At 42.4% G+C, this 26010-nt stretch overlaps 1 protein-coding gene across 2 annotated transcripts in view; it reads left to right on the forward strand.

Annotated features, from left to right (window-relative positions):
* Positions 1-26010, forward strand: part of LOC126457340 (sodium/hydrogen exchanger 9B2-like) — a 372728-nt gene that overhangs the window by 290319 nt on the left and 56399 nt on the right. For both annotated transcript variants that reach the window (XM_050093554.1, XM_050093556.1), the window contains 3 exons: positions 4557-4680; positions 18178-18377; positions 25541-25715. In XM_050093554.1, the coding sequence (XP_049949511.1) occupies positions 4557-4680; positions 18178-18377; positions 25541-25715 (499 nt within the window). The remainder of the gene's footprint in view (positions 1-4556; positions 4681-18177; positions 18378-25540; positions 25716-26010) is intronic.

Below are 26010 nucleotides of genomic sequence, written 5' to 3' on the forward strand. Positions count from 1 at the left end.
GGGGTGCCAAGCAAACTGCATCAATTAGGGAGTGCAGCAGGCTGACAGCCACCTAAAGTTTGTGTCGCGAGAACCACCCTCATATTGCACTGCTCTTCCGCTCTCGACGTACACAATACTCAAAGTAATTTTGGAAATAAAAAGGTTCGTAGTAAATAAGAAAGCGGATCTACATGATGACTGAAATGTAATTGAGAGGCGCACCTGTTAAATTTGCAAGGGATTTCTATTGCATTAGTACTTGGCACCTATTGTTGAATCCGAGAGCACACGGATGACAGAATATCAGGTTAACGTTTTGCCTTCCTTGCCATATGATGACACCTTCACCATTTGTATTCATATTATTCTTCACTATGAATCAGGCCCTAATACTTAGACAAATTTTATGTACGTTAGCCACTTCTAGATCACTATGTCTATACTGGAAGCATGTAGAATTTGGATACCGATTCACTCGGAGCAATCGTAAATAGTTAATTTTTCACTGACTCTCACGTCTTTTAATAATGAAACTACAATTGCACACTCTCACCTACACATTCAAACCTGAAACAATGGATTGGGATTCTGCTATACACACTCGACCAATCAGCTATCTTGCGTGTTGTACTTTTGCAGACATGTGGAAATTCACACCAGCGCCAAGCCATGCATGAAATGTGAAATGTAAGAGAATAAATCGTTTTCTCAAGCACTGTCCTCAATTACCTGCTTTAGATAGTTATTAAATATTTTCTTAACCTGAGGGACTAAGAATAATTGGGACTATTTTTGTCTCTATGACGATAACTCGCAATATCGCACCTCAAAGTCGTATGGGGATTCCCCTTAGAAGTATCAGTCCAGCGCGCTTTCTTGCTATGGAAAAGGTATTCCTACGCTGGATTTGTTCTAGAAGCTTTCAACTTCCCCACGCACTTGGCACTCCCTAATACTTCCGGTCAGGTAACTCAGTGCGCCTGCCTGCTCTGTGACTCAGATCCTTCTACACAGATCGTTCTGACGTTCACGTGCCCAATATCATCGGAGTGCTTTCGTTCACATTTGTTTGGACAATAAAGTAAATAAAACAATTCACGTTGCCTTATGGGTGGCGTGAATTCTTTCAGTTTATTATGTGTGAAGCTCTTGTGCTGTTATTATTGTAAACATTATTCTTGAAAGTTTTTAAATGAAACTGAAAGTGAAAAATGGAGAGGGTACATTTACTTAGCACTACATAAAGTATTTGGTTGCTAGAAATGAAATGAAATGAAATGAAATGAACTCCTAGGATCAGTCGTAGATAAAGCAGGTTGCTGTCTTCGGTTTATAGATAGAATCTACTTACAAAGTTTCAAGAACAGGCTGTAAATGATTACTCTATGAATATACAGCAACCCCTTACATATCGCTCCTCTAGGAATTGTGAGGACAATACTAGATTAATTACAGCACTCTCAGAAGCACTTCGTGATTCTTACTACGCTAAACACGTGAATGGAATCCCCAGAAGGCCAATGACTCACCACCTCAACTCCACGACGCCTGCCGACCGAGTCTTACATTTCGCGAGCTCCAAGCCATTCCACGAAAATATTTTACCCTAGCTGAGAACTGAAGGTTGCCTGGGTATGTGCTCATATTTATTTTAATTCTGGTACTCAGTCTTCTTCCTCCCCCTCGCGCTATCAATTTCCTCCCGCCCCCGCTCCCCCCCCCCCCCCCTCCCTCTGGATTTCTCCCCCTTCTCTCTGTCCATCTCCTCACCCTGTCTCTGTGCCCTACAATTATATAACTTTGTAAATAGATTCAGCATCGTTGTGGATACTTCTATCTTTTTTTCGACCATCATCATCATCAGAAGGAATAAATTCAAACTTCGTTGCAATTATTCACGCTTTCAGTGTTTACGACGTCACATCCCCTGAACTATGGGCCGTACAACGATGTAATTTTACACCTATATTCAGTGCTATATGTGAACACTTTCTGCAAAATATGTCGTGGATACAATTAGTAGTAAAGAAGCCTGACGTGACATTTTTACTGCATGAACAGCGAAAATGTAGTAAGATTTCCTCTCCTTCATCTTCATGTGAGGGTGTTACAGCGAGAAAATTTTTTGTAAGGGTTTGAAATTATGCGTAAAGTTTGTTACAAATCACTAAGTGCTCTCATTCTCAAATATCATATGAATAACATCTGAGTACTCGCTCGTCCTAGCCTATACTTCTTCTTCACCCCCTACCCTAGCCCCATTTTATAGGTACGTACGATGGTTCTTACGCACGCAGAGATTCTTTCCAGACAGTAATTGGTATGTGTACCAAGTTTGAGTGAAGTCGTTCCAGTAGTTTCGGAGATGTAGGGCAGACATACATACGTACTTACATATATAAATACATACATTCTTCTACTATTTGTGACTCTTTTCCCGCCATCCCATTTTGATGAAATATGGCCTATATGGTGCCTCTAGCTACGCTGAGAATACTAGCGAAGACCCCCCCCCCCCCCATAAAAATCCGACTAGTGGTTCTGGAAATTAGTGTGTTCAGACAGACCAAGTTTTGAATCTCGATCGTTTTTCAGTTATCAGATTTTGCTGCACTGAAGCCTGTACAATGCCCCAAGCTATGCTCAAGCTACCTGAGAAAACCCCATCAAAATTCATCTCTAGTTTTGGAGATTAGCCTTTTTCAAAGACAGACACGACGGTTGTACAGAACTTTTATTATGATAGATTTAGGTCTTTCAGCCAGTTAGAATCAGAGCCGGAATGTAGCCATTCTCATTGGCCATTCCCTTCTCCTTCTTACGATGGTTCTGTAACGCGCTGCATTATGGCACGATTTAAACTACTTTTTGTGCAACTGAAGTTGGAAATACCAGCCGTCACGTGGAAATTACTCTCACTCGAAGCCAATTTTGTAGACTCCATCCACAAACCATTTAGAATGATTAGAAAAAAAGCAGCACAACAGCTTCTGGCTGAAGCATACAGGCATCGTCTGGAACTGAGATGTCAGAAGACGACGACGACGTGCCGCAGTTAATACACACACCAAAAAAGTTTCACATCACCTCGGTTCCGAGAGTTCCGGAACCTGTACAGAAAATTGGAATACACATCAACATAAACATCATTTCGGCCCTTGTTATTGCTCATGAAAACAACACATTGTATGTTGTACCACCATTCAGCGAGACCTTCAGAGGTGGTGGTCCAGATTGATATACATACCGGTACCTCTAATACCCAGTAGAACGTCCTCTTGCATTGATGTATACCTGTATCCGTCGTGGCATACTATCAACAAGTTCATCAAGGCACTGTTGGTCCAGATTGTTCCATTCCTCAAGACGGTTCGGTGTAGATCCCTCAGAGTGGTTTGTGGGTCACGTCGTCCATAAACATCTCTTTTCAATCTGTCCCAAGCATGTTCGATAGGGTTCATGTCCACCCTAGTCGAGCAATGTTGTTATCCTGAAGGAAGTCATTCACAAGATGTGCACGATGGGGGTGCGAATTGTAGTCCGCGAAGACGAATGCCTCCCCAATATGCTGCCGATATGGTTGCACTGTCGGTGGAAGGACGGTATTCACGTATCGTACAGCCGTTACGGCGTCTTCCACGACCACCAGTGGCGTACATCGGCTCCACATAATGCCACCCCAAAACAGCAGGAAATCTCGACCTTGCTGCACTCGCTGGACAGCGTGTCTAAGGCGTTCAGACTGACCGGGTTGCCTCCAAACACGTCTCCGACGTTTGCCTGGTTGAAGGCATATGCGACACTCATCGGTGAAGAGAACGTGACGCCAATACTGAGCGGTCCATTCGGCATGTTGCTGGGCCCATCTGTACCGTGCTGCATGTTGTCGTGGTTGCAAAGATAGAGCTCGCTATGGGAGTCGGGAGTGAAGTTGAGCATCAGGCAGCCTATTGTGCACAGTTTGAGTCTTAACACGACGTCCTGTGGCTGCACGAAAGGCATTATTCAACATGGTGGCGTTGCTGTCATGTTTCTTCTGAGCCATAATCCGTAGTTAGCGGTCATCCACTGCAGTAGTAGCCCTTCGGCAGCCTGAGCGAGGCATGTCCTCGACAGTTCCTGTCTCTCTGTTTCTCCTCCATGTCCGAACAGCATAGCTTTGGTTCACTCCGTGACGCCTGGACACTTGACTTGTTGAGAGCCCTTCCTGGCACAAAGTAACAATGCGGACGCGATCGAGCCGCGGTATTGACCGTCTAGGCACGGTTGAACTACATACAACACGAGCCGTGTACCTCCTTCCTGGTGGAATGACTGGAACTGATCGTCAATCGGAACCCCTCCGTCTAATAGGCGCTGCTCATGGATGGTTATTTACATCTTTGGGCGGGTTTAGTGACACCTGTGAATAGTTAAAGGGACTGTGTCTGTGATACAATACCCACAGTCAACGTCTATCTTAAGGAGTTTTGTGAATCAGGGTGATGCAAAACTTTTTTTTGGTGTGTATACATAAGGCTTCTCAGGCAACTGCTCCACTTGTACTAATGAAACGTTCTCTTCGTTGCGAGCAGAGAACGGGAAACCGCCTTTCCTATACAACGATGGCCTGCCGCTGCCCAGCAAGAAGTTCTCCACGGCGACGGGCAGCAGCGCCTTCTACGAGAAGCAGCAGCACCCGCTCGACGACCTGCAGAGGTGAGTACCCGCCAGCCACCGCTCACCCAGCGCTTCCGGGCTGTTTACGCACTCCAGTATCCGACGTGAAAATGTCGAGTCCTGTGGCCAGTGTTGAACTAGCCGTTCACTACTTCAAGCGGAACCAGAGAAACAAATCCATTACCATTAGTAAATGATAGGTGTTGTAAGTAGGCTGTTTAGGTTTTTATATTGATAACGCCACGTAGCGCTCTGTATGAAAATCACTGGCTGTGCTGTGTGCAGTCTTTGGCTGGTTTGCATTGTTGGAATTTGCTATTGTAGTGTTCGGCAGTTGGATATGAACAGCACGTATTGTTGAGCAGTTGGAGGTGAGCCGTCAGCAGTGGCGGATGTGGGGAGAGAAACGGGAGAATCCTGAGAGTGGTCGATCTGGACGTGTGTCCATCAGAAAGAGTAAATTTGTAATACTGGATATCATGAACTGACTTTTGAATATTATTAAGGTAAATGCATTGTTTGTTCTCTATCAAAATCTTTCATTTGCTAACTATGCCTATCAGTAGTTAGTGCCTTCAGTAGTTAGAATCTTTTATTTAGCTAGTAGTATTGGCGCTCGTTCTATTGCAGTAGTTTGAGTAACGAAGATTTTTGTGAGGCAAGTGATTCATGAAAGGTATAGGTTATTGTTAGTCAGGGCCATTCTTTTGTAGGGGTTATTGAAAGTCAGATTGCGTTGCGCTAACAAAAAAAATATTGTATGTCAGTTTACTGTTGATCAGAATAAGTAAAGAGAGAAATGTCTGAGTACGTTCAGTTTTGCTGAGCTGTTTGAAAATCAAATAACGTAAGAGGTTTACCAGCACAGTAATTCAAACATTTTTTTAATGGGATGTTTCAGTGTGGGGCTGATATTCTTGAAGGTCGCTAACAAGATTCAGACGGACGACGTATTTCCGTGAATCATGTAGAGTTATAATTCCATTACTTCCATCAAAGACTAATACCTCCCCCTAGAGCGGCGAGTGTCGATCGTGGGGTAACCTGTTCAAACCCTGTTAGTGGAAGAAATTTTTCATTCATTGTATTTGGGTATAAAACGAATCAGAGGTGCGTAGAGCAAGTATCTGATCACCACACTTGCACTAAAAACAATAACAATTCAATTTAAAAAAAGGCCACAGATCGCACGCAATCTGGTTCACCATTACCAGTGTCACCGGGGTTCGCACGATCACTGCCCTGGGACCAACAAACACTTCGTACTGACTGAGGCACTGAGTGAGACCTTTAACCCCTAACGTATTGCTACCGGGGCAACGATCAAGTGATGATGCTCATGTCTGACAAGTGAAAGCAGTAATATTGATCAAAGTGTATGCGACCTGAGTAACTGTTTTATCAGAATATTAATTAAGATTGTAGCTGTGTCGCTGGCGGGCGATGCCTGTGTTCGCTAAAACCTGTTGCATCGAAGACATAAACTTCTTAAAGAAATGAGGCAATAATTAAAGAAACTCTTCTGGCTTGGCGGATGAACCTATGCCTTTGATTTTTTTCAGCAAACAATCTCATTCGACATTACTTCACGATTTCTTTCATCCGTATCGTCCTTCTAAGACATTCCTCTTTCTCGTATGTGACTGCTTGGCTGCTCGGTCAAACAATTAAACCTGGTACTATGGAGAAGTCTTTCTCCGTGCTAGTTTACCTAGTTTCTGCAAAAGTAGAACATGTCGATGTAGGCTGATTTGGAAACCTTTCCTTGTGAATTCAAAGAGCGACCAATGCAGATATCATTAGTAAACCTGTGTATATCACACAGTGAAGGTTTTTCCTGGTACTAGGGAATACCACTAAGAGGTCATATAATCGGCACCTGCCCGCATCTCGTGGTCGTGCGGCAGCGTTCTCGCTTCCCATGCCCGGGTTCCCGGGTTCGATTCCTGGCGGGGTCAGGGATTTTCTCTGCCTCGTGATGGCTGGGTGTTGTGTGCTGTCCTTAGGTTAGTTAGGTTTAAGTAGTTCTAAGTTCTAGGGGACTTATGACCACAGCAGTTGAGTCCCATAGTGCTCAGAGCCATTTGAACCATAATCGGCACCGTCAAATATCACTAAATTAGGCGTAATTTTGACTTACTGAAACCTGTCCCATTAGAAGGTGCCTCATCCACTTCAGTATGTTCTAGAGACGGTTCTAGAAGATGTTTGAACATATTCTACAACCTATCCTCGTTATTTCCTTTATATTCATCTTTACTCAGAATATAAGCATAAGCTTTGAAAAACATTATGGTGCACTGGATAGCTTAGGCACCTGCTCAGTTATTCAGTCAGTGGGTAATCATCGTATTGTATTTTAGATATGTGTAGTAAAATCAGATTTATGATATTTGTATTTAATGTCTTGAAACTAAATTCATTTGTGACCACGCCAACTTACTCCAGACATTCAACTGGAATGAACTGGCGCATTATTTTCTAATAACATAAATCAAACTCTAAAGTTCCATCTCAACTTCACACCGTAAACAAGTTTTCTTGTGATACAGTACTGTGCTTACCAACAACCTGTTCAGTGTACAGGTATACATAGCTTCTGCAGTGATTAGTTCCTGCACGTAGCTACTGTTTTCACATAGAGGTAACCGCTACTGTTTCACCAGCCCTTAACCTTTTTAAATAACTCTCTAATTTCAAATAATTCCCGCAGTCATTTATTTCCTGACATTACTGTTTCTCTTGTATACTAACTACTTGGAGGGACATATTAAAAAGATACTGAAATATCTAGTAATATTGTTACTGCAGAAACTAGGCACGCTGCTTTCTTAGAGAACTTTTTCTTTGCTTACAGGACCGGCAATCTTGAGAATTGTATCTTGAATATTTTACACATTAAATTTCAAAGTTCCCCATTATACTGCTTAACAATTTTGGCCTGAACTTACAAGGCCATTAAGCTAATGAAAAATAGGGAAACAAAATGATAGGCTCAAGATTCACCAACACTAAGCTTGAAAAGACTTGAAATTTTGAGTCACTAAGTGAAAAAACGAAATAGTTTGCAAAGGTATTGAAACTGTCTGTTACAAAAGCGTTGAAAGTAAGCTGATGAACACACGGTAGCTACGTTCCACGGCGTCATCTCGATTGCTGTGTGATCAATGGTAGAATACAGTACCTTATGAGAAGTAAAAAAGCATACTTTCAAGTGGTACAGTAATGCACATTCTTCAACGCACGCTCATATCACAGACGAGGAAAAATTAAAACCATTCAAGGTGTTAATGCCATTAACTGACAGTCTGTTAAACCAGACGCAGATATTCTCATCTGAACGACAAACACGTCATTAGTTTCATGCTTTTAATGCTGTATCAAGGACAAACGTAGCTATAGAAACACTTCCAACTTTCAAGACTTTGCCCCTGGTTCTCCTCTTGAAAAATATTTGGATATGTGTTTGTGTTCTCTGGAGATGTGCGTTGTGACCTAATTAAGTAATAAAACTAAAGTAATAAAACTAAAGTAATAAAACTAAAGTAATAAAACTAAAGTAATAAAACTAAAGTAATAAAACTAAAGTAATAAAACTAAAGTAATAAAACTAAAGTAATAAAACTAAAGTAATAAAACTAAAGTAATAAAACTAAAGTAATAAAACTAAAGTAATAAAACTAAAGTAATAAAACTAAAGTAATAAAACTAAAGTAATAAAACTAAAGTAATAAAACTAAAGTAATAAAACTAAAGTAATAAAAGGAATAAAACTAAAGGAATAAAAGTAATAAAAGGAATAAAACTAAAGGAATAAAACTAATTTACAACAAAGTTTATATGCCAACTGAAGACCGAAACAAGGCCCCCGGAGTAGACAACATTCCATTAGAACTACTGACAGCCTTGGGAGAGTCAGTCCTGACAAAACTCTACCATCTGGTGAGCAAGATGTATGAGACAGCCGAAATTCCCTCAGACTTCAAGAAGAATATAATAATTCCAATCCCAAAGAAAGCAGGTGCTGACAGATGTGAAAATTACCGAACTATCAGTTTAATGAGTCACAGCTGCAAAATACTAACGCGAATTCTTTACAGACGAATGGAAAAAATGATAGAAGCCGACCTCGGGGAAGACCAGTTTGGATTCCGTAAAAATATTGGAACATGTGAGGCAATACTGACCCTACGACTTACCCTATAAGAAAGATTAAGGAAAGGCAAACCTACGTTTCTAGCATTTGTAGACTTAGAGAAAGCTTTTGACAATGTTGATTGGAATACTCTTTCAAATTCTGAAGGTGGCATGGGTAATATACAGAGAACGGAAGGCTATTTACAATTTGTACAGAAACCAGACGACAGTTATGAGTCGAGGGACATGAAAGGGAAGCAGTGGTTGGGAAGGGAGTCAGACAGGGTTGTAGCCTCTCCCCGATGTTATTCAATCTGTATATTGAGCAAGCAGTAAAGGAAACAAAAGAAAAGTTCGGAGTAGGTATTAAAATCCATGGAGAAGAAATAAAAACTTCGAGGTTCGCCAATGACATTGTAATTCTGTCAGACAGAGCACAGGATTGAAAAAGAAAAAGAAAATCAAATAAATTTTCTTGACATTACAATTAAAAAAGAAAATGGAAAACATACATTTAACATCTTTAGAAAACCAACAGCCACGGACACAATAATACATTCCACATCCAACCACCCCCAAAGCCAGAAATTTGCAGCACTAAGACACATGTTACATAGATTAAACAGAATCCCACTCAGCAAGAGAAACTATGAACAAGAAATGAACATGATCATACAAATAGCTAGGAACAACGGGTATGACACACATGTGGTACACAGGCTCAATCAAAAAATAAAAACACAAATAAAAAACAAACACAACATTTCCACAATACAAAAGAACTCACAAGCTGAAAACTTACAAACACACTCAACAAACACACACAATGACAACACCACACAGAAAAGAACCAGATGGTACACCATGACCTACACACATAAACTAACACACAGAGTTGCAAACATCCTAAAGAGACAGGGCTTCAAAATAGCATATAAGCCTGGGCAAACCCTTCAATCACACCTAAGCCAGCCAGCTACCAAGAGGGACAAATTCCAACAATCAGGAATATATAAACTTGAATGTCAAAGTTGTGATGCAGTATACATAGGCATGACATGCAGGAATTTTGAAACAAGATACAAAGAACATATCAGATGTTGGAAGTATGAAACAAACCATTCCACATTTGCAGAGCATTTAAAACACTACAACCATCATCCTACAAACATGGAACAAGAAATGAAAATAATGAGAATAAGCAACCATGACAAACATCTTATACAAATGCAAGAAAACTTCCACATCCAGAAAGCCATAGCAGAAAACAAACATGTGATAAATGAACAAACACACATCAGCACAGCCTCCCTACTACACTTAATAAAGGAAATAACATAAAAAAAGTATATAACACCAAAATACACACACACACACACACACACACACACACACACACACACACACACACACACACACACACACATACACAGCCCCCCCTCAAAAAAAATAAATAAATAAATAAATAAATAAATACATAACACCAAAATACACACACACACACACACACACACACACACACACACACACACACATACACACACACAAATGCATACACGAACAGACCACAGATACTTCGATAGTTACACTCATAAGTTTGGCAGTAATATTCGATCTTTGGCAAAAACGTTTGACAGTCGGCAACAGAAACCAAAACATTGCATTAAAACAAGCGTTCAGTGCATAATGCTGTGGAATGCGGAAAAAACAGCAAATTGGCGCTCATAGGAAGAAGAACAAGACCAAAAATGCAACAGGAGCGTAATATGTAAGAAACTGTCTACGCAACCTGTAAGTACAGTTCAAAACATTACTACTTAATAGGAAATACCAACCACCAGAACTGTTTATAACCTATAGGCACAGTGACAAAAATGTAAATAAAATAGCTAACATATGTACATATTACAGGCCACTGATGATGCCTTGCAGAAAATAAAGGCGAAACGCGTATGGCACTAAAATTGTGTTTTATTCAGTTGCTGTCAGACGGTCCATAAGTGAAAATCATCAACATACCGTAGTATTACGCGCAACTGAAGAGGACAGGACCACAAAAGTTGAAGAATGGACAGTGTCTTGAAAGGAGGGTATAAGATGAACATCAACAAAAGCAAAACGAGGATAATGGAATGTAGTCGAATTAAGTCGGGAGGGAATTACCTTAGGAAATGAGACACTTAAAGTGATAGAGTTTTGCTATTTGGGGAGCAAAATAACTGACGATTGTCGAAGTAGAGAGGATATAAAATGTAGACTGGCAATGGCAAGGAAAGCGTTTCTGAAGAAGAGAAATTTGTTAACATCGAGTATAGATTTGTCAGGAAGTCATTTATGAAAGTATTTGTATGGAGTGTAGCCATGTATGGAAGTGAAACATGGACGATAAATAGTTTGGACAAGAAGAGAATAGAAGCTTTCGAAATGTGGTGCTACAGAAGAATGCTGAAGATTAGATGGGTAGATCACATAACTAATGAGGAAGTATTGAATAGGATTGGGGAGAAGAGGAGTTTGTGGAACAACTTGACTAGAAGAAGGGATCGGTTGGTAGGACATGTTCTGAGGCATCAAGGGATCACCAATTTAGTATTGGAGGGCAGCGTGGAGGGTAAAAATCGTAGAGGGAGACCAAGAGATGACTACACTAAGCAGATTCAGAAGGATGTAGGTTGCAGTAGGTACTGGGAGATGAAGAGGCTTGCACAGGATAGGGTAGCATGGAGAGCTGCATCAAACCAGTCTCAGGACTGAAGACCACAACAACCATTCATGGCATACAGGGTATTCAAACGCTATGGTGAACACTCTCGAATATCTTGTTGTATATAAGAAAGTAGCAGTGACAGAAAATGGCCCAAAATGCAAGCAGACCCGCAGATGATTTACGGTTGATACGGATTAGCACATAGTCGGAACATTTACCAGCTGAACATGCGAACTCCGCAACTGGCCCTCAACTTCCCCTACCGCCAGTACGAGAACTCTGCAACTGACAGTAGACCACTTGGGCACTTCCCGCAGCACACTAGTAAGCCATATTGTAGGAGCGAATCAATGCTAAGTAGAATGCTACTACATTTTTATTACAAAATTTTGGAAGAAGATGAAGACTGTCTGCCAGAATAATGGCGTAAAAGAAAAGAAATACAATATTGAGCATCAGATGTGAGTATTTAATAAGATATTTTTAAGCTAACGATAACATTTAAGCTTAGTACTAAACACAGTTTAGTAAATTCAATCTGTTTCAGCATCGCACAATTTTGTTCTGGAGTTGTTTCTTTGGTTTTCTCGTCAGCTTCTGGTGTGAAACCAGAGCCGATACCACGTAGCCAAACGCAGGAATATAATATTTAAATGTTACCTTGAGTCGACTGAAACAGAGTTAAAAAGAAGATGAAAACTCCGGCACGCGTTTGTCGTTGAAGTGTAGAGGACTCCTCTGCTCAAATACACGTAAGCGCTCTTCTGTCTGTAGAACAAGCTGCGGGCTTCGTGTTGGGTGTTAGCGCACTGCTGGAACCCTTCGTCGACCTTTTCTGAATTGCTGTGTTAGTGTCCGCCATTTGATGTGGCCACTGGCAGTTGATCCTCAATGTAAACAACGCTAAGTAGCGCATAAATAAACGGAAACACACTATTCTTGGAGTAAATTTTTCGAATACCTAAAAGCACGCGTAAAGTGGAACGACAACAAAAACAGATTGCAGAAAAAAAGCAGATGTTAGACGGAGCAAATGTAATTCAGTGATGAGAGCAGTACCTTACAAAACCCTGGTTGTTAGATTCTTGAGTATCGGTCGTTAATCTACGATCCTTAACAAGTAGTAGTAATAGAGGAGATACAGAATATACAAATAACAGCGGCGATTTTCGTAACGGATTGGATTAATAAGTGCGGCAATGTCAGACGCTAGTAAAAAAGACAGTTAATAGTTAAAATTTAGAGCGTATACGTTTCGAGAAGCTGGGCAACATATTACTTACTTCTGCATACATCTCCCGAAATCATCACGGCTGGAAAAGCAAACTGTTGCTCATTCAAACTGTCGTTCTTTCCGTTCAGCATTCGCGAATTGTGTGGAAAAGGGGCAGAACGATAGGACTCTAAGTACCCTCCACCACCATTTTTTTTCCAAGGTCCAATCTGTCGCGAAATTAACACCACAGTGATAATCCAATGAAATGGCTCGGAGCACTATGGGACTTAACTTCTGAGGTCATCAGTCCCCTAGAATTTAGAACTATTTAAACCTAACTAACCTATGGACAGCACACACCTCCATGCCCGAAGCAGGATTCGAACCTGCGACCGTAGCGGTCGCGCGGTTCCAGACTGAAGCGCCTAGAACCGCTCGGCCACTTCGGCCGGCTAATCCAATGAAGCTTTGTGCGTCACATCTGTGGCATGTGTAACTTCGTCAATCGCGTCACGTCGTAATTTTCAGTTTTGAGTGCACATTGAGCACGTAAAGGTGCCTACAACAATAGCCCACTGTCAAGTGCGAAGTGCACGCTGTCATTAGATTTCTTCATGCTGAGTGCTTCCGCCTGGTTTCATGCAGCCGACATAAGTCATGCGTGGCAACAAAGTGCGGCAGTGGCGCAGGAACTTCGAAGCAGGACGTTCAGACGTTCATGATGTAGGCAATCATGGAAAGATTTGTCAAACGATGATCTTATTTATTAAATGGACCAGGTGATCAGAGAAGTCGTCTATGAAAGTAAATTCAAAGCAAGCATAGAGAAATGTTTTAATCAGGAATTGTCCTTTTCAAAGAAAATTCTCGGCCGCACATTGCAGATACAACAGAAACGTTCCTGCAGCATTTTCGATGGAAAATATTCGATCAGCATCCATGCAGCACGGACTTTGCTCCCTCTGATTGTCATTTCTTTGCTCACACAAACCACTGGCTGTGACAGCATTTTGGCACAGACAAGAAGCTGGAGACCGGCGTAGAGACTTGATGGAAAGTATTGGTGGTTGCCTTCTATGATGTGGGTACTGGAAAATTGGTTCAACGCTAAAACAGTCTGAGTCCGAGCGGTGATTAGCTAGAAAAGTAGCTGGAAGATGTAGCTAAATGTTAGCGATATTAGCTGTTATTTCACGACCGATCCGACATCAAAGGGGGAAAAAAAGCCCTTGTACTTCAGGGGACCACACACTATCTAACCCATGTTAATTTAGGCAAGTATTTGACCCATTTCTGAAAAAATATTTTTACTGTATGTTACATGATGCTAATAGTCACCTTTACTAAAATCTACTTTATCTATTTTATAGTTTTTAAGAAATATTTTTACATTTATTAACAAAAAATGCTAAGTTTTTTCTGAAAAAATAGTTTTTGTGAACTTCTTAATGGGGGAATATTAATGAATGTAGTACCAGAGGTGGCTTTTTATGTTGTGCAGAGTCTCTGAAAATTTCATTTATCTATGATAGTTTCTGATATAATGGGGCATATGTACTGAAAATTTTAGTTTGCGGGAAATTGACTTTAAAGAAAAAACTTCTGAAATTTGTTACTTACAGTTAATTAAAACTGTCCTGCTGCATATGATGGCCCTTCTTTGGCCTCTAGCAGGTCTTCCAGCTTCTTTTTCTCCTTCCTGGATGTTTGTCTTGCTTTCTTGGCAGACCTGTCTGCATCGGCTATCCTCATTTTATCGCAGTGTTGCAGCCCAGTGATCATATTTTCACCAGGATTAATTCCCAGCTTTTTCAGTACCCAACGCTTTCCAATATTACCACAATTGAATGTAATAACAGCATCATGAACTCCTAGTTTCATTGTATGCATGCCTACAAATACAGTTTTAGGAATGCGGTTCCAAATTATGCTGTTGAAACATTCATTTGGCTTCTATGTCTACCCATGCAGACATTTCCTTAGGTCAGGATGAGCCAAACTTCTGAAAATAGGTTTAATTGTTGTAATAACAGCAGCAGGAGGAGAATGCTGGTGAGAAGAAGATTCTCCAGTTGCCTGAGTCCTATTGTACGAGGGGCGTTCAGAAAGTAAGTTCCGATCGGTCGCGAAATGGAAACGACTATGAAAATCCGATAAAGCTTTGCACAGATGTGTTGGGTAGTGTCTCTAGTATAACCCCAGTTAGCATCACGTCGCTCTTCTCATTTCTGAGCTCGCAGTGAGTGCGTAAAGATGTCTAGAAAATAGTGTCTGCCGCCAAGTACGAGGGCCTGGTGAGAAATTGCGCCTGAAGCTATGCAGCTAACATTACATAACTGTCGTGCTGTTTCGTCTTCACGACAATTCTCAGCCGCATTCTGCAGGGGCAATGAAGATGCTCCTGCATCGTTTTCAAATGGAAATGTTAGATTACCCACAATACAGTCCGCAATTGTCTCCCCCTGAATTTCATCTCTGGTCACATGAACCGCTGTCTTTGAAGACAACATTTTGACACAGACAACGAGGTGTAGGCCAGCGTGGAGAATTGGCGGAAAGCACTGGCGGCTGCCTTCTATGATGAGGCTATTGAAAAGTTGGTACAACGCTATGACAAAAGTCTAAGTCAGAACGGCGACTACGTAGAGAAGTAGCTGAAAGGTGTAGCTAATTGTTACAAGTAAAACATTTCTGATGTTCACTGTGGTTTCAATTTGGCAATCAATCGGAGCTTACTTTCTGAACAGGCCTCGTATTTGCACCACTCATTTTCTCTGGATGGACACAATCCGTGACATGGACAGGACTTATTATGGCCCAAACATCTCTCTTCATTGCCACCAGATTTTCTTTATTTCTCCTATTTGCCTGCCCATAGTATACCTGCAAGTTTTCTATTACAGTTTTAGTTAACCGACTCTATCCGGTCAACAATTTTCAATCTTCTGATTTTTTTTCTCTCATAACAACAGTTAGTTTTCTCAGCCTTGTTCTCAAACGTTTTTGAACATTGGTTACACATTCTATTTAGCTAATAATGGCATTTCCATATGGCTTAGAGTTGACAGTGGGTGACAGAAAAGTGGGTGTGGCACATAAACACACGTGGTCGGAAAATGCTCTTCAAATGCTCGAAAAAATTTTTTTCAGCAAAATCCTTTTCAGAGTACTTTAATAAAACCTTAATCTATCGAAATATGATGAAAATCGAAAATAGATTTTTTTAGACCTGAACCACAGTGTGGTCCCCTTAAGTGAATAACTCCACAATCAGTCTTACAACTTTAACGCAGCTGCATTGACGATAATGTATGTAGAACAGCACGTTCTGTTTCGCTCTTACCGCAAAGCAGATCCAACCCACTGCTGCTCAACGGTTGCGCGTCTTCTCAGCAGCGGATAACACTGTAGTCAGATTCGTGAACGACGCTGCTTCGAGCAGGTCGAGGCACAAACGCGGTTATCGTCGTCGCCGGTTCCAAGCGAAGGTTGCGGTATACGCATGTGCGCAATTTAGCTTCGCGCTTGAAGAGAGTTTGCATCCCGCAAAGTTTCTTTCGCCTCGTTACGCATAGTTGTTCGCTTACCACCACCATCAGCGATGACAACTCCCAAGAAATGGAATACAAATTTACTGAATAACTCGCTACGAGCACGTTTGATGCTGACATTGGCTACATCATTTACAGCCACCGTGCCATGTAGTCGCAGCAGCTTTTAGGCATGTCAGCTGGCGCCAATGACAGAGCCTGAAGTACCATTTGCCCCCCTACAATGAGATGGCTGATTTTTATCGCCAGGACTTCGCTGCTCGTATTGCACGTGCAAAATCGGCTGTTTCCTCTTACCCCGTCTGTCGCTGCTTGCCCCTTGAAACGTTCCCTTAGAAAAATTAGGAATGACTGCGCTGATAAACTACGTTATTTGATACAGAGACAGCTGAGTAAAACTGAACGTACTCAGACAGTTCTCTCTTTATGTTGTGTACGTAGTTCTGCATAGTTAGCGCGTACACAACTTTCCCACTAGAGCGCGCCCCTCTAAGCACAGTAGCGCAGCCGCAGTGCTCGTCCGTCTCTGCACTACGAGATGGCGCTGCCGTAGAGACGGACTAAATTCTGCTTCCGCCAATCCGCGTATTAATATGTAACGCAGCCAATGAGGATTGCTGCTAACGTAGAACCTTTTCTCCTCGTGGTTCACACTCGCGCAGTGATACATGAACGTGCGAGGTATTATAACGTGTGTACAGACCTCCGATTAGTCAGTCTGCATTTGTCTGCACCAGTCTGTGCCAGTCTATAGACAAGTTTCAGTCTGCGCCAAATAAGATTACCATATTCCTGTACATAGTCATGAAGATAAATGTGTAGACACTTTTGTGAAGTATCAGAGATATATGTGAGAATAAGATTAACGCACCAATACCAAAGGAACTTCAGATTGTCAATTGTAAATAGCATCCAGAACCAAGTTAAGTAATTTTTGTGCTTGTTATTATTTTAATAAATGTGTGTGAAAGTTAATCAAGTTCTGTTTAAAGTTGGTCATCGTCAATCTGCTACTCTGTGTGCAAGTGGCATTTCTATCGTTTGACCTAACGCCAGAAGATCAACACGCCACGATAAGACCACGAGACATATTGCTGACACTCGCCTGCTTCGTTAGAGCGACAAGTCAAATAATCTGATGGTGTGTGTACTGAAGGTCTTACAGTATGCACACCACACTTTACTTATTCTGATCATCACTAAACTGACACAATATTTTTTAGCGCAACGCAATCTGCGCAGTCTCTTTCAATAATCCCTACAAAAGAATGGCCCTGACTAAAAATAAGCTATACCTTTCATGACTCACTTACCTCACAAAAATCTTCGTTACTCGAACTACTGCAATACACCGAGCGCCAAAACTGCCAGCTAAATAAGATTCTAACTACTGAAGGCACTAACTACTGATAGGCATAATTAGGAAATGAAGGATTTTGATAGAGAACAATCAATGTATTTATCTTAATAGCGTTCAAAAGTCCAATATATATTTTTGACATCCAATTAAACAAATTTCCTTTTTCTGACGAACACACGTCCAGATCGTCCGCTCAAAACTCTGGCATATCTCTCCACACATCCTCCCACTTCTACCACTGCTCGCGGCTCACCTCAAACTGCCCAACTCTACGCGCTGTTCACATCCAACTGCCCTACACTACCCCAACGAATATTCAAGCAATGAGTCCAACCAGTCACTGACTGCATACAACGCAGTCAGTGATTTTCATACACAGCACTACGTGGCATTACCAACATAAAAACCTAAACAGCCTACTTACAACCTCTTTAAGCAGACATCTCGTGGAACGATCATACGTCCATAGTCGAAGTTGTCTTTGTCTAATGTCGATTTTTGTAGCAGTAGTCCTAGCGGTCAACTGTGGGTATGGTGAGTGAGCAACCAGCGCCTTGGCCGGCAGGTCGTGGTGGTTCCTGCTGTTCAAGCGGTGCCACCAAAAGGAGACGACGCCGTCGTGGCAGCCCGCCTTCTGGCCGCGGCTGTGCCCGCCGCCCATCTGCCCGTCCTACCGCCGCTTCGCGCGCGTCGTCGCCCTCGTCATCATCCTGCTGCTCTGCTGGGTCGTCACCTTCGCTGTCGTCGGACACGACGCCGGCCCCGGTACGTCCACTGCAGCGACTACTTCTCATACTCTGCACGCACTGTGGGCCTCCAACATGGCCTAAACAACGTCCACAATAAATCTTTCCTTTTTTGCGATCACAAAATTTTTGGTCTTTAGACTACAGATTTCGGTCACCGACGACCGTCTTCAGATCTGCAGAAAAATGGGAAAATAAAGTACAACTAATGGACAGTGTTCATATCAAAACAAAATATGCCATAATGAGAAGTATTACTATCCTCATACATGTGGAAAACGTTTAAAATACACTGAAGTGCCAAAAGAAACTGGTATAGGCATGCGTACTCAAATACAGGTGTATGTAAACAAGCAGAACACGGCGCTGCGGTGGGCAACGCCTATACAGGGTGTTACAAAAAGGTACGGCCAAAATTTCAGGAAACATTCCTCACACATAAATAAAGAAATGTTATGTGGACATGTGTCCGGAAACGCTTAATTTCCATGTTAGAGTTCATTTTAGTTTCGGCAGTATGTCCTCTACTTCCTCGATTCACCGCCAGTTGGCCCAATTGAAGGAAGGTAATGTTGACTTCGGTGCTTGTGTTGACATGCGACTCATTGCTCTACAGTACTAGCATCAAGCACATCAGTACGTAGCATCAACGGGTTAGTGTTCATCACGAACGTGGTTTTTGCAGTTAGTGCAATGTTTACAAATGCGGAGTTGGCAGATGCCCATTTGATGTATGGATTAGCACGGGGCAATAGCCGTGGCGCGGTACGTTTGTATCGAGACAGATTTCCAGAACGAAGGTGTCCCGACAGGACGACGTTCGAAGCAACTGATCGGCGTCTTAGGGATCACGGAACATTCCAGCCTATGACTCGCGACTGGGGACGACCTAGAACGACGAGGACACCTGCAATGGAGGGGCAATTCTTCATGCAGTTGACGATAACCCTAATGTCAGCGTCACTGTATGGAGAGTGCTACGGGAGAACCAGTTGTTTCCGTACCATGTACAGCGTGTGCAGGCACTATCAGCAGCTGATTGGCCTCCACGGGTACACTTCTGCGAATGGTTGATCCAACAATGTGTCAATCCTCATTTCAGTGCAAATGTTCTCTTTACGGATGAAGCTTCACTCCAACGCGATAAAATTGTAAATTCTCACAATCAACATGAGTGGGCTGACGAGAATCCGCACGCAATTGTGCAATCACGTCATCAACACAGATTTTCTGTGAACGTTTGGGCAGGCATCGTTGGTGATGTCTTGATTGGGCCCCATGTTCTTCCACCTACGCTGAATGGAGCACGTTATCATGATTTCATACGGGATACTCTACCTGTGCTGCTAGAACATGTGCCTTTACAAGTACGACACAACATGTGGTTCATGCACGATGGAGCTCCTGCACATTTCACTCGAAGTGTTCGTACGCTTCTCAACAACAGATACGGTGACCAATGGATTGGTAGAGGGGGACCAATTCCATGGCCTCCACGCTCTCCTGACCTCAACCCTCTTGACTTTCATTTATGGGGGGGATTTGAAAGCTCTTGTCTACGCAACCCCGGTACCAAATGTAGACTCTTCGTGCTCGTATTGTGGACAGCTGTAATACAATACGCCATTATCCAGGGCTACATCAGCGCATCAGGGATTCCATGCGACGGAGGGTGGATGCATGTATCCTCGCTAACGAAGGAAATCTTGAACATTTCCTGTAACAAAGTGTTTGAAGTCACGCTGGTACGATCTGTTGCTATGTGTTTCCATTCCATGATTAATGTGATTTGAAGAGAAGTAATAAAATGAGCTCTAACATGGAAAGTAAGCGTTTCCGGACACATGTCCACATAACATATCTTCTTTCTTTGTGTGTGAGAAATGTTTCCAGAAAGTTAGTCGTACCTTTTTGTAACACCCTGTATAAGACAAGTGTCTGCCACAGTTGTTAGAACTGTTATTGCTACTACAATGGCAGGTTATCAAGATTTAAGTGAGTTTTAACGTGATGTAATAGTCGCCGCACCAGCGATGAGACACAGCAAATCCGAGGTAGCGATGAAGTGGGGAGTATCCCGTACGACCATTTCAAGAGTGTACCGTACATATCAGGAATCTGGTAAAACATAAAATCTCAGACGTTGCTGCTGCCACTAGAAGATCCTGCAAGAACGGGACCGACGGCGATTGAAGAGAATCGTTCAACGTGACAGGAGCGCAACACTTCCGCAAATTTCTACAGATTTCAATGCTGGGCCATCAATAAGTGTCAGCGTGCGAACCTTTCAACGAAGCACCATCAACATGGGCTTTCGGAGCCGCAGGCTGACTCGTGTACTCTTGATGACTGCACGACACACAGCTTACTCCTCGCCCGGGCCCGTCAACACGGACTGTTGATGACTAGAAACATGTTACCTGGTCGGACGTGTCTCGTGTCAGTGTGTGTCGAACGGATGGACACACACAGGTATGGAGACTCCCTTATGAATCCGTGGACTGTCCATGTCAGCAGGGGACTGTTCAAGCTGGTGGAGGCTCTATAATGGTGTGGGGCGTGTGCAGTTGGAGTGATATGGTACTGCTAATACGTCTAGATACGACAGGTGACACGTACGCAAGCATCCTGTCTGATCACCTGCTTACATTCATGTCCATTGTGCATTCCGACGGACTTGGGCGATTCCAGCAGACAATGCGACTCCCAACATGTCCAGAGTTGTTACAGTGTGTTTACAGGAAAACTCATCTGAGTTTAAACACTTCCGCTGGTCACCAAACTCCCCAGACATGAGCATTAATGGTCATATCTGGGAAGCCCTGCAACGTGCTGTTCAGAAGAGATCTCCACCCCTCTTGCTCTTACGGATTTATGGACAGTCTTGCAGGATTCATGGTGTCAATTCCCTCCAGTACTACTTCAGACGTTAGTCAAGTCCATACCACGCCGTGTTCCGCCACTTCTGCATGCTCGCGGTGGCCCTACACAATATTAGGCAGCTGTAAAAGTTTCTTAGGCTTTTCCGTGTATGATGCATACCCGTTTTTAAACATTTCCTAATATCAAGAAATACACACAAAATCAACTTAGCATCGACCCTCGTGTTTGAAATGTGGTGTGAACTAGGCCACAGCGCCGGCCGTCATTTTGTTAACAGCGCTGTTGTTCATAACTAACTGAGGTACAGAGACACAAAATGTGTGTCGTAAGCTCGTTAGGTGTCACTATTACAGACCTACACATATTCATCAGTTACACAGAGTGCAATAAAATGAAAAAGTGTAGTAGGTAAAAACTGTTGGGCTTGGAAGGTGTATAATTTACTATCATTATAAATTGAAATATATAAAAAACGCGAATGAAGTTAAATTGTAAAGTTATTAAAAACAAAAATTAAGCGACGTTACGTGATTCTGACACACTTTTGTGATCTTAGATAAAAAGTAGCCACATGACTAAGGAGCTAGCCAAATAACAATGACAAAATAACTGGAGAAGGAAGCCAGCTAGATGCAACAATCTACGCTGCATTCCGGTCGCTACTACATCCTTTGGCTTTATCTAGTTATATTATCATACTTACGTTATTTTGTTAGCTCCTTAAGCCTGTTCCTGTGTATGTTATTACTTTTTATCTAAAAATCGGCGAAGTGCGTTCCAGCATCTTATATTGTCACTTAACTGTTTCCTTTTTATTAATTTTAAAATTTAACTTCATTCGTGTTTTAATATTTCATTTATTACTGCAATAACTTTTACATTTTGTAAAGCGGACTATAGTTTTTTTTTTCTTATTGTGCTTTTCGTTTCATAGCTTTTGTACAATTGTTTAACTGTCCAATATGTGTAGGCCCACTGTAGTGACATCTGACGAGCTTAGTACACATATTTTGTCTGCTGTACCTCAATTTATGAAGTGTAGCGCTTTGAAGAGGATAATTGCCGGCCCTGTGGTCTAGTTTACAATATATTTTAATCCCGTGCGATGGTGCTGAGATGATGTTCTGTGGTTTTTTACCACGCGAGTATTACTTCATTATATTAGATATTTTAAAACGGGTATGTCCCGTCATATTTTAAACACGTGTTTTCCACGTGTATGAAGAATGTAATACTTACCATTTTAAGGTGTAGACTAACCATTAATGTACAGGGTGATCAAACAGTCAGTATAAATTTGAAAACTTAATAAACCACGGAATAATGTAGATAGAGAGGTAAAAATTGACACACATGCTTGGAATGACATGGGGGTTATGCAGGATGGCGCTCCACCCCATATTGCTAAACGCGTGAAAAATCTCTTGCGCGCGTCGTTTGGTGATGCTCGTGTGCTCAGCCGCCACCTTCGTCATGGTTGGCCTCCCTGGTCCCCAGACCTCAGTCCTAGCGATTATTAGCTTTGGAGTTACCAGAAGTCGCAAGTGTATCGTGATCGACCGACATCTCTAGGGATGCTGAAAGACAACATCCGACGCCAATGCCTCACAACAACTCTGGACATGTTTTACAGTGCTGTCCACAACATTATTCCTCGACTGCAGCTATTGTTGACGAATGATGGTGCACATACTGAGCATTCCAGAATGAGATTTTCACTCTACAGCGGAGTGTGCGCTGATATGAAACTTCCTGGCAGATTAAAACTGTGTGGTCGGGCACACAGTTTTAATCTGCCAGGAAGTTTCATACTGAGCATTTCCTGTAAAGAACATCTTTGCTTTGTCTTACTATGTTATGCTAATTATTGCTGTTCTGATCCAGATGAAGCGCCATCTGTCGGACATTTTTTGAACTTTTGTATTGTCATTCCAAGCATGTGTGTCAATTTGTACTTCTCTATCTACATTCTTCCGTGATTTATTCCGTTTTCAAATTTATACTGACTTTTTGATCACCCGGTACTTGATTTTCCTATTTTTCTTCAGATCTGGAGACGGTTATCGCTAACCAAAACTGGTAGTCTTGTGACCATAGACGGAAATAAAATAAATTTATTCTAAATTTTTTGGATCACTCTTTTATTCGCAACTGTGTCGCAGTTTAAAAATGTGTGCTGTTTTCCGTTGCGGATCTTGACAAGTTTTTGCGGCAAACTTGATGATGCAACAGTTCACGTTCAACACTCTTTAGATCCACAGACAATTTCGACAAAACTATCTGTCGCACACACTAGATGATTAGCAACACAACGAATAAAACACACTGCTGGTCATTAAGGTTGCGCCCGTAGGAAGATTAGCAAATCACGACATGTCGCTTGTTATACGTATATAGCTCAGTATGAACAACACATGATAAACTCTTTAGGTGATGTGTAGGTGTACAGTTGCGAAATTTAGTACAGAGAGCACCAATTTGACACCAACGTCAGCTCTAACCCGACTTGACAGAGACTCGAACTGAGCTTCGATAACAGATACGGGGTATCCATTCCATGCAGCTTCAACTCAGTGCCAGAATTGGTCAACTGTACTAGCTGGTAAGCGGTGACGTGTCCGCCTCTCTGTAACGGATGGACAGATGTTTTCAGTGGATGGGAGACCTGGAGAACATTCTGGAAACAGCAATATTGGAACACCCTTTGTATCAATGTAGATAGGACACTACAGGCAACGTACAGTCTTGTGGTGTCTTGTTGAAAAATATCACGGAGACCTCAAAGATGAGACGCAACCACTGGACTTAATACATCAAAAATGCATAGCCTTCTGCCGAAATTATAGGCTGTGTGACTAGAGGTGACTATGTTTGTGTGCCCAACAGCATTCCGTAGGATGACATCAGGTTCTGGGCCTGTATGAAGAGAAGAATGCGGTCTATTAATATTATTTCTTCTCAAATCCTCGACACGCGGATATGTCCATCGTGAACTGTACACAGAACCACGACTCGACTCAAAACACGACGTGGTGCCATTTCTGTGTCCACTGTCGTAGGGCCGACCACTTTCGGGGCTCCTCTATTGACGCGTCAAGGGGATCCGCAACAACGGTCGCAGCACTTACAACTTACGGTGCTCCAGACCTCGTCACATTATCCGTGCGGATACTTGGCTTGCTGCAAATAAGCCCGTTTCCTGACTCAAGCCACGTGTCATGGCTCAACAACCCTGCACGGGAGAACAATGTTTGTCCTCTCGGATGCTAGTTAAGTTGACCTGTTGACATCCAGCACGGCGTCAACCCATATTGGCTGGATAGCTGAAAATCGCAGAATGATAATCAGCAGCCTCGATAGGCCGCGATTTTGGTACTGTCAAATTCTTACATGAGCTGGTATCAATTTTTCCTTCTTACACGAGGCATTAGACGGGCTTCTCAGAAACAACGCACATTCAAATGCGATTTCTGAATGAAAAAACCAATGGTGATCTTTCATGATAGGCGAGAGCTCAATGTAGATTGTGTTAAACCTATCTAGTTTGTGTGGTTAAGCTGAAATGCTGATCATTTTTATATGCTAGCACGAAATACACTTCATGCCATTTGATGTTTCTTGTACGCCGACTTCATGCTGTTGCAACTTTAAGGACTAGCAGTGTAGTTACAAAATTCCTATCCCAGCCAGCGTATCACTGGAATGCCATTAGTAACTCCCGTCCATATTCAGCCAGAATGGTACTTCCTATTTGCATACGCAATTCTACGGTCAATCCCTAATAAACTCCATGACGTAAATAAGACAGATACCTCGTAAAGCTTCAACGTAACGTACATTTACCGTTTGGTCAACCACGGTTCACGAGCAGCTCACTGGCGCCCACAAGCAATCTCCCGATAAGTGCAGTAAGATGAAGAACATAATCTTGATGGTTTTCCTTGATCTCTCAAAGTTGTCAAGGCATATGTCAGGATGACTCCTTTCGAACGGTCGTGGTCGACTTCATTTTCCCACCTTATCCTATCCGAATAGCGTCCGTCTATAATATCTTCTTGGTCGACTAGGTTAGACTAACCTTTGTCCTTTTCTCTTCATTCAACATGAAGATACAAACTTCATTTCCTGCCTATGTTGAGATTAATCTTGTGTTCCTGTCCCCAGTGGCAATGTGATTTCAAATTAACAACAAAAGGAGGCAAAAAATCGATACAGAAAGCCAGAAACACTTGAATTGCAACTGACTCCTCTTGCATAGAGATATGTTTTGTCTGTTGACCGCTTGTTGGGCGTCGGCAGGTGGTCAGCTGTTCAAGCTGGCGCTGCTGACGCTGACGGCACACGTCGGCGGCTGGTTGGCCACGCTGCTGATGCTGCCCTCGCTGGTCGGCATGCTGCTCGTTGGAATCGCCTTCCAGAACCTCGGTGTCATCGACATCACCGGGCCCTACGTAGAAGTCTGCTCCGTGCTCAGGTAACGCAGCTCTCCACTCCGCAACTTACACTCCTGAGCGAACTTTTGACTCGAGGACCCAACGTTGACGATCATATTTAGAGAAAGTAGTACACTTACCTTTCCTTAATATACTACTGGCCATTGAAATTGCTACACCAAGCAGAAATGCAGATGATAAACGGGTATTCATTGGACAAATATATTATACTAGAACTGACATATGATTACATTTTCACGCAATAACGGCCTTGATACGCCTGGGCATTGAGTCAAACAGAGCTTGGATGGCGTGTAGGTACAGCTGCCCATGCAG

This window comes from Schistocerca serialis, chromosome 2 (genome assembly GCF_023864345.2).
Source record: "Schistocerca serialis cubense isolate TAMUIC-IGC-003099 chromosome 2, iqSchSeri2.2, whole genome shotgun sequence".
NCBI lineage: Eukaryota > Metazoa > Arthropoda > Insecta > Orthoptera > Acrididae > Schistocerca > Schistocerca serialis.